Source organism: Physeter macrocephalus, chromosome 5 (assembly GCF_002837175.3).
Source record: "Physeter macrocephalus isolate SW-GA chromosome 5, ASM283717v5, whole genome shotgun sequence".
Taxonomy (NCBI): domain Eukaryota; kingdom Metazoa; phylum Chordata; class Mammalia; order Artiodactyla; family Physeteridae; genus Physeter; species Physeter macrocephalus.
The window spans coordinates 6819073-6829158 of NC_041218.1; the positions used below are offsets into that span (position 1 = coordinate 6819073).

Consider the following 10086-nt stretch of genomic DNA (forward strand, 5'->3'; position numbering starts at 1 on the left):
GCACACACACACACAGACACACACACACAGACACACACACAGACACACACAAACACACACAGACACACACACACAGACATACACAGACACACACAGACACACACAGACACACACACAGACACAAACACACACAAACACACACAGACACACACACAAACACACACACAGACACACACACACGCAGACACACACACACAGACACACACACACACAGACACACACACACACACAGTGTACCTAAGCCTCACAACAGCCCTCTAAGGTGGGAACAGTTATCCCCTTTTACAGACCGGAAACCAAGGCTCACAGTCTGCCCGGCTAACAGGCGTCAGGGTCCGGGGCTGGGGCTCCCGCCCCCACCACGTCACCCTGCTCCCCCAAGCCCGCCGCAAGCATCCCACTTTGTGTCAACATGAAGTGACACGCACTCATCATCTCCTCCTCAGGTGTCCCATATTAGGACGAGTAAAGAACCCAAAGAATCCAGGGCAAAGTCTACTGCTGAGTTTTCTCATACCAGCTGACCAATGCTGTTCCCCTAAGACAGCCACCTGCCTCCAGAAATGTGACACTAACGATACTGGAACGGCCAGGCTGGCGATGATCCTTAGGCAGGATGTTGTATTTATAGACAAGGATCTATCAAAGGGCAACTCGAGCTTTCCGCGGGCTCAGAAACCTTGGCGTGAGGAGACAGGTCCGCAGGGACTCACCTGCCCAGGGCGGGCTCCCGGGCCGCAGCTCTGCTCTGGTCAGCGGGGACGCACCCAGGCTGGGGACTGGCGGCAGCGAGCTCAGGGGCCGCTCGGGGTGCTGGGGCCCGGGCTCGAGGATTTCCTTCAGGCAGTTGATGAGGCCTTGCAAGGGGCTGTTCCCAGGAGAGATCCCTGCGGCTCCTGCAAGGCCAGCACGCTCAGGGCAGCCCTGAACGCGGCAGCTGTGGGACCTTCGGGGGTCAGATCTCCCACCCGTGAGAACGGGGACGACGTCTGAGCGCCAGGTCGGGCGGTCAGGAGGCTGAGGTGGGAGCCACACGACGCCTCCCTTTTCCCACCCCGTCAGCTCCGGCGCAGGCCCCGCCCTCGGGAAAGCCAGCCCCTCACCTGCCCCCGCGGCCCCTCTCTCCTGATTCCCGTGGCTCTTCCGCCTGCCGGGGCTACAGGTAGGAGGGCTAGGCTCCTGGCTGGGGGCTCCTGGGCTTTCCTCCTCCACAGGCCTTGGCATGTCAGCAGCTTCTGTCGCAGGAGAGACAGGAAGGCCTCTCTAGCCCCAGCTCCTGACCCTGAGAAGTCACCCAGGATCTGGTCCCCCGAGAGGACAGGCCTCTCCAGGCTCTAAATCCCCGAGGGGCAGCCAAGTCCTGGGAACTTGGATTTGCGGCAGAGCAGCTCCCGCAGGCTTGTTCCAGGAGTCCATCCTGGGGAAGGCAGGGTCGTTCCCTGTTTCCTTCTGGTGTAGATGTAAACACAAGACTGTTCACCCTGGGACCCTCCCCCAACCCCAGCCTCTGACTTTGGCTCAGCAGGTCATGCCCACAGCCTCAACACGCAGGCCCAAGCCTTGCACATATGTTTCTCAAAGCTGGGCATGTGGCAAAGGTGCCAGGTGACACCTGAAACTACAGGCTACATGGGGTATGTTTTTCAGGATGCCAATTTTATGCCATATTAATTTGAAATGTTTCAGATAAAAACAGATATTCAGACAAATGAATAATTTGCAAAAACTGTAAAATAAAATGAGACCCAGAGAAATTCCAGTGGCCACCTTGCCCTCCCCGACTCTTAACGCTGCCCTGGCGAGAAGCTCTGAGAGTCGGGTCCGGTGCCACCGGCACGCTGCACACAGCACCCCGCGAGCGGGGCCGAGCATCCCGCATCTTCGCTGGTCCACGGGCGGAGGCCCAGCACTAGGCCTGCTCCCTGGGGCCCCCGTGCTGGGTCATACTCACTGATGGGGAGGGGGCTCCCCTGCCCCCTGACTCTGGGCGGGCTGCTGGATGAGCTGCCGCTGGGCATGGCGGCCAGGCCAGGCCGGCAGACAGGTGTGTCCGGAGGGCAGCTGAGCAAGCCTCGGAGAGGGCAAGTATCCCCCATCACAGCTGCTGTTGGGGGGCGGGACGCTGGAATTAAGCCCGGCAGGAGGTAAAATGCCCCCACCATTGCCCCATCCTGGCCCTTCCCTGCCGTGCTCCACTAACAATGACCAGGACGTCAGTAACCTCTGCCCTGTCATCCCTGGGCTCTGACACGTAGATTCACAGTCTCACAGTCGAGGTCTTGTTCTGATAAGAGCCTTCTCACCCGACCATGAGCTGAGCGGACTCAAAGGAACCCCACGCCGGGGCTGCAGAGACAGACCCCTGAGGAGGTGAGAGTGCCCGGCGAGCAGAGCTCGGGGAAGGAGGGGGAGTCTGGTGAGGCAGGAAGAGTGCAGGCTGGGGGGCCTGGCCACTCATCTACAGAACAGGGCCGGCCTCGCCCACCTCGCGGGGCACGCCGCGACGGGGGCCCCAAGGGCGTGGATGAAGCCGCTAGAGCCCCTAGAGGAGAGTCAGAAGCTGCTGTCTCACCACGATCCGCGCGCTCTCCGAGGACAGGCACGCCGCCCGGGTTCATGCAGCGGGGCCTGGCCGGGGCCGGGCAGGCGCGCAGCGCTGCCCACAGCTTGCACCTGTCTGTGGGGCGCAGAGGGGCCGCCCGCCGCCGACTCACCCTCGGGGCTCGCCCCCTCCCCGTCCAGGCTGGCTCCCCCGCTCTCAGGGCTGACTTCCCCGAACAGGAACTCTGGGATCTCCTTCACCAGCTGCACCAGGGCGCTGAGGTGCAGGCTGTGCTGGGGGGCTCCTCCTGCCGAGAGGCCACAGGGAACCCCCCGCGTTAGCTCGGCGCTCATGCTGCTGCTGCGGCGTCACGCTGCGTCTCGTGTAATCCTGCCACCACGTGAGCGGCAGCAAAGGAGAGACCCGTGCACACCGACAAAGAGGACCTGGGCCGAGGGCAGGCGACCTGCCCACGGCACAGCCCGGAGCAGGACGCTGGGGTCCGCGGGTAACTGAGCTCCCGCTGCTCGTTCCCTGTTACTCCTCCGAGCGGACCGCCAGGGAGGGCTGCCTCCCCGTGCCCGGCCACCATCCGGGCCCCTGCCTTTCCTGGCACCCCCTGGACCATATCCACCGCCCAAAGTCTCTGGCTCTGCACGGGTGGTGGCGGGAAGGGGGCCTAAGGGGGGAAAGCTCTCCAAGGGTGACCCCAGCTTTCTTCTGAGCACTTCATGCGACGGGCAACAGTGTACCAGGCTCCCGGCCCAGAGGGGTGAGGGGTGAAAGGTCACGGAGAGGTCGGTGTGGCGAGGCGGGGAGGGTTGAGGTCACAGCGTCCCGGAAGGAACGGAGCCGGGGGCTGAGGACACGTGGGAAGGACACGAGTGAGTCCCCGTGGGCCTAGCCTACCCAGGAGGACCAGGACCCCAAAAGGGCCTGCCCTCGTCTGCCAAGATTACTCACCCAGGGGCCCTCCTCCCCGAGGAGGTTCCTGCCCATCACCAGCACAGCTCCCGCCCCCCATGGCTCCTCCAGGCTCCGAGGGAGACAGGAAGGCAGAGAGGGGCAGCAGCTCCACCGTCCCTGGGAAGGAAAAGAGGGACAGTTCCCCGGGAGCGGAAGCCGGCCTCCACCCTCCCACACGCGATCACGCCAGCTGCCCAGGCACCTGCAGTCCACGCGCCCGGGCACGTGTGCGTCCGTACGACCCCCCAAACCCCAGGGACGGTCCGAGCCTCGGGGACCAGTGCCGTTTTGCCAGTTTCTTAGGGCCCCCGCTGCATCACACCCAGCACCCTCGTACGGTCCACAGAAACGACAGTATGAAAGACCCGCGAGGCCCCCAGCTCGGCGCAAGGCTCTCGACGCCGCCTCATTGTGTAAACAAAGCCCAAGGCCCGGTGGGTTCCGGGTCCAGAGCGACTGAGGACCCGCGTGGTGCTGACCCGGCCTCCCGCCCGCCTGCCAGCCGGCTCCTGCCCGCTCCTCACCCAGCGAGGCCAGCGTCTCGTAGTTCTCCCGCATCACGTCCAGGTAGAGTGCCCTCTGCCCCTGCCCCAGCAGCCGCCACTCGTCCTTGGAGAACCGCACGGCCAGGTCCTGGAAGGCCATGGACACCTGTGGGCACAATCTCAGGGGAGTGGGCTGGTTCCCTCCCAGCAAGGCCAGCCTAGTCATCTCGGCTTGCCTGTGTCTCCAGGTGGACACCGGCGGGGGGGGCAGTGACAGCATGGGGTGGGCACCTGACACACGGGAACGGGCACAGGGGCAATCTGCTCAAGAGACAGTGACGGGGGTCAACTGTGCTCCCCAAAAGATGCGCCAAAGTCTTCACCCCAGTACCTGAGAATGTGGCCTTATTTGCAAGTAGGGTTGCTGCAGGTGTGATTAGTTAAGATGAGGTCTTAACTAATGGAATAAGGCAGGTCCTTAATCCAATATGACTGGTGTCCTTAAAAGAAGAGGAACAGAGACAGACCCACAGGCAGGAAAAGTCCATGTGACAATGGAGGCAGAGGTTGGAGTGATGCAGCCACAAGCCAAGGAACGCCCGGGGCCACCAGAAGCTGGAAGAGGTGAGGCAGGATCCTCCCCCAGAGCCTTTGGAGCGGGCTTCGTAAGATTACAGAAATATTTTGTCCTAATTTCTTTAAAAATAGTCATGAAGTGGGCTTCAAAATGGCCGTCAGACCCTAGAAGATGACCAGCATCTAGAAGGCATGAATTTTAAATTACAGCAAAAATTAACTTCATGCAAATTAAGCACAAAGTTTATATTTATCTTAAGCAGAATATAAATTACGGGAAGGGTCCTTCTGGCTTAGGAACAAATGCTAAACTATTTATCTGTAAGAAAAAAATTATTAAATAAAATGAAGACACTCCTAATAAAGCAAAGATGATCTACTGCCTTGTTTCATCAACTCAAGCGAGTGATTTTAAAAACCATCGCTGTGGGGCTTCCCTGGTGGCGCAGTGGTTAAGAATCCGCCTGCCAACGCAGGGGACACGGGTTCGACCCCTGGTCCGGGAAGATCCCACGTGCCGCTGAGCAACTGAGCCCGCGCTCTAGAGCCCACGAGCCACAACTACTGAAGCCCACGCGTCACAACGACTGAAGCCCGCGCGCCTAGAGCCCGTGCTCCGCAACAAGAGAAGCCACCGCAGTGAGAAGCCCGCGCACCGCAGCGAAGAGTAGCCCCCGCTCACCACAACTAGAGAAAGCCAGCGCAGCAACGAAGACCCAACACGGCCATAAGTAAATAAATAAATAAATAAATTTAAAAACCATCGCCGCTACCAACCATGGCCTTGTCACCAATGGCGTCCGCTCCCCCCACTCTGGCTGTCTCCCGCTGGCCACTGGGGCCACGAGGACACACCCGGCTGGAGGCAGCCTCTCCAGGGGCTACCTGCCTTTGGTCCAGAGTCCGAAGGCCCACAAGTGGTCAGACACCGCGGTCTCTTCCTCCTTGGCCCCCTGTGCGTTCTGACCACTGGACAGCCGCTCAGCAGGCCAGCAGGCTCTCCTGAACTAACCTCTGCCCCTCTGGCTGGGTATGGACACCTCCTCTCGGGAACACGCTCAGACGCCCTCCAAAACATCTCTCAGCCACCCTCATCTCTTCCTGGCCTTCTGGACAGAGAGATCGTAGCCAACGTTCAGGTCCGTACGGAAGAGCAGGCCTGACACTGCTGCCCCGAGAAAGGCTTGCCTGCGAGGCTGGCCTCAGACTGGTGTTGGGGAACTTGGATTCTGGGAGGTTCCCACGGTTTCCTGACTGATAAGGATGGTTTGCTGGGCCCAGACTGTTTGTACAAACAGTGTGGTTTATGCTGAACACTGCTTTCCTTCTGGGACTCTGGGATTTCAGTACATGCCAGGAGGAGGGCGCCTACGTGTCCTGCCCCCAGTGAAAACCCTGGGTGCTGAGTCTCTAGTGAGCTTCCCCGGGAGAGAACATTTCACACCGGTTGTCACAACTCACGGCTGGAGGAATTAGGTACGACCTGTGTGACTCCACCAGGAGAGGACGCCGAAGCGTCTCCTGCTCCCTCGGGACCTTGCCCCCGTGCCTCTCCCCTCGGCTGATCGCGCGTGTGTCCTCTGGCTGTAATGAACCACAGCCGTGAATACGATGCGCCGGGTCCCGGGAGTCCTCCTAGCAGATCACTGACCCTGGGGTGCTCTCAGGGACCCCGACACAGGGTCCCATTACACTTCCCAACAGGACACGAGCACTGTGAGGGCCCAGAGGGTGTCCCACCTGGCACAGCTGGCAGGGAGGCCTCACGACGCAGCCCGGCCCTAGCTTTGCAGCCTCGCCCGCCGCCGCTTCCACTCACGCCTCCCTCCTGGCATCCACAGCCCACCTGCCTCGCTCTGTCCTCTGTTCCTCTCTGCTCCTCTTCTTCCTTCTGTCCCTCCTCGAGTCTGAATCCCAGCCAGGCTCGGGACCCCTGGAGCTGGTGCAGCAGGGAGACACTTTGGTTAGGGAGTCCCTGTCTGCTCTGCAGACCGTGATGGAATAAAATTTGTTTTTAAGGCAGAACAAGGAAACTTAAGCATAACATACTCCCTGCCTGCACTGGGCCCCCCGAACGTGCAATGGGCCTCTACATCATACATTAAGCAGACCTCCTCGAAGGCAGGAATGTCTGCTCAACCATAAAGATCAATGCGTTTTTTTCCTTCTTCATTGTTTTCCTAATTCTGTATGGGGTCATGGTGACCTGCTGTACGTGTAGATCTGGACTGTGTATCTTTGGTGAACGTTAGGTAAAATGTCAGTGTGTCATTTTGACAAACGATCCTTTGTCTCTAGAATGTACATAACTGTACCTTCGACCTCTAACAAGTGGAACAGTCCTCAGAGTTTTCTTTTGTCAATGTTTGGGAGGCTCAGGCTTGTCCCAACAGGCCCAGGGGCTGAACGGGCACAAACGCTGCCGGTGGGCTGTGTGCACATGTTTATAGATGCTGTTGTGATGAACACATGTGTGTCCTTTAAAGGTAATACTGAATTTATTGGAAAATACATGGAAAGGCTAAATTCTAATGTACTAAGTTTTCAACATTAAGAAAGAGGGTCACAGAATCAAAAAGGTTGGAACCCCCTATCAGCAGTCCCACTCTCTCACCACCACAGCCAAGGAAAAGTGGGGAGGGGGCAGGAGAGGGTCAAGGAGTTACAATTACTTCACTCTCTTTTCCCTTAGACACTCAAATACGTGTTAAATTCCCACTATGACCAATGCGCTAGAGAAAAGTAAGTGTCCCCAGAACCTGGAAACAAGTCAAACCAAGCCCTGGGGGAAAGATCAGCCCCCTGGAGGGGGCCTAGCAATGGCAGGGAGTTTGGAAGCCCCAAGTCCTGGCCTTTGGACCTGTCAGGGAGGCTGGAGGGCAGGCGGAGGGGCTGGAACCAGGTCACTGCTGCCCGAAGGGAGAAGGCACCAACACTGCGGCACTGTCACCATGGACCACGCCTAGAGAAGGGCACTCGGGGCTCCAGAATCTGTCTGGGCTTCCTGGCCTTGCCCAGGTGACAAGAGTCTCTGTCCTGCACCTCAGGGCTCTTCCTAAGGGAGACGGATGCTTCAGGCCATCCTGGCTCCACGATGCCAGCTTATCCAGCAAACCTCTGTGCTCGGACTTCATTAACCCTGGGCTTCCCATGCAGATTTCACGTTAGGTGGTCAAACACTTAATCGGCCACCATATAGTTCCAGTTTGATTGTCAGCTCTATTTTTCACTGTAAGTTAAGGAACTGGCATATTCTGATTTATCTCTCTGTCCTTTGTGAGTCTGGTTAGTGTATGTTGATCCCCCTGAGAACTATAAGGTGCGGGGGCAGGGGGGATGGACCGACCGACACCAGGCTCTGCACCTGCAAAACAAAAATGCCACCCAAAACACACGCCCATTTTATAGGAGGCCGGTAAGGAGAGCCAAGGTGGGCTTCGAGGCCACGTCTTCTCCACCTTCTGGCAGCTCCACACGGGGCTGGCTCTGCAGGTCCCTTAGCTCAAGGGAAGAACACGCTGATCCCAGCTACCAAGCTGCAGAGGGCCCGCCTTTCTAATGAGGCCCCTCCCCCGGCCCTCTCTAGGGAACACCAGCCACACTGAGAACTGACACGGTCTCAACACCTCCCTATCTGGAGACGAGAGCTGGGGTCGTGGTACCTTCTCTGCCTGTACGCTTTCCCCAACACGCCACATTTTATATGTGGACCAGGTGTGTGAGACCCCAGCCAGCCTCTCAGCTCCATCCATCTCTGTCCCTCCCTCTAACACCCACTTGGATGCTAAGTGAGACGTCACACACAGGGGGCCTAAACATCAGCAGAGGGGTGATGCCTACACACTTCCGAGCCCTTCAGACCTCTCGTTTGATTGACAGGATGGCCCTACGCGGGCAGCTGCTCAGGCACTTTATCCTGGGCTTGGGGCGAAGGTTCCAAAGCAAGGAGGGGTGATGCAGCGTGAGCAGGCAGACAGCCAGGGGCCAAGTCTAGGACCCTAGACTGTGCTTGACTGTGACTATAACCTATCAGAAGATCAGTAAACCTTAACAAACCAAGCATCAAACAACCACTTTTATTTTTTTTGGCCACGCCTTGCGGCATGCGGGATCTTAGTTTCCAGACCAGGGATCAAACCTACGTCCCCTGCATTGGAAGCACAGAGTCTTAACCACTGGACTGCCAGGGAATTCCCAAACATCCACTTTTTAGAAAATCATTATTACCCAGTACAGTTTGTAGCGATAGATTATGGGAGTATCTGTAACAAACAAATTCTCATTCTCAGTAACCTCTTAATAAAAGCTGAACTTTTAACAAGATTTTCAAGGTGGTGATGGAGGGGAGGGGTAGGGTCTTGGGTAAAAATAAATGATCCTGTAGCCACTGATAATGGCAGAGTCCAAATGGCATGGCCCTGGCTGGAGCAGGAAGTGGGGAGAGCAAGGGTCCAGCAGAGCCAAGTGGCAGTTCTGTTGCAGAGCTAGTTCAAGCCAGCAGACAGCTTCTCTGTTTGTCAAACTGGGTGAAAAATACTCTGTCCTTATCTTCTCCCATCAGAAGCTATTTATTCCCTAACATCTGAAAAAAACAGAAGGGCTTTTAGGTTCAAATGATTTACTTCAGAATTTCCTTTTAATTAGGACTGATTTTCTCACCTCATCTTAGATCTACTAAATCATGATTATGTTTAGTGCTTTCAGAGCCCAGAAATCGACATTTTCAAGCTACCCAGATGATTCTGACACATTCTAAGTTTAGAATCACAGGGCCAGGGGAGAGCTGCCCTCCAGTCACGGCCGGAGACTGGGCAGAACCTGCCCGGCTTGCCGGAATGCAAACTACTCGGGTGAACGGGACGCTCTCCTCCCGCCAGGGGCCAGCTGTCCACCATAGCATGTCCGTGAACTAGAAATCACCGACAACTGCTGTACACCTTTAAGGCGCAGTGAACATTTAGTGCCAACTTCCACTCACAACAGGGGGGTTCTTCAATTTCTACTTGAACACCTATAGCAACAGAGGGCTCACCACAGTCCCATCGTTGGCCTGATCTGTCAGTTAAGAAGTTCTGGAACACGAACGGGCAGAGTGTGGGGCTTTGGGCTTGACCTCAGGAGCCAGGCTGCTGGAATTCCAATCCCTGCTTTGCTTCATATTAGCTAAGGGCTCGGCAAACTCATCTATAAAACGGGGATCAAAACAACCTCTCTCGGGACTTCCCTGGCGGTGCAGTGGATAGGACTCCGTGCTCCCAATCCAGGGGGACCGGGTTTGATCCCTGGTTGGGGAACTGGATCCCACATGCATGCCGCAACTGTGAGTTCGCATGCCACAACAAAGGAGCCCATGTGCTGCAACTAAGGAGCCTGCGAGCCGCAACTAAGGAGCCTGCCTGCTGCAACTAAGACCCGGCGCAACCAAATAAATAAATAAATAAATAAATAAATAAATAAATATTTTTTAAAAAAACCTCTCTCATAGGGATGTTGTGAAGATTAAATGAATTAACATTG

At 56.9% G+C, this 10086-nt stretch overlaps 1 protein-coding gene across 5 annotated transcripts in view; it reads right to left on the reverse strand.

Annotated features, from left to right (window-relative positions):
• Positions 1-10086, reverse strand: part of KRBA1 (KRAB-A domain containing 1) — a 29907-nt gene that overhangs the window by 18010 nt on the left and 1811 nt on the right. For all 5 annotated transcript variants that reach the window (XM_055084748.1, XM_028489597.2, XM_055084749.1 and 2 more), the window contains exons 2-8: positions 6416-6508; positions 4033-4159; positions 3506-3625; positions 2715-2849; positions 1952-2104; positions 1104-1235; positions 714-896 (exon numbers count right to left, since the gene is read on the reverse strand). In XM_055084748.1, coding sequence (XP_054940723.1) covers positions 714-896; positions 1104-1235; positions 1952-2104; positions 2715-2849; positions 3506-3625; positions 4033-4159; positions 6416-6508 — 943 coding nt within the window. The remainder of the gene's footprint in view (positions 1-713; positions 897-1103; positions 1236-1951; positions 2105-2714; positions 2850-3505; positions 3626-4032; positions 4160-6415; positions 6509-10086) is intronic.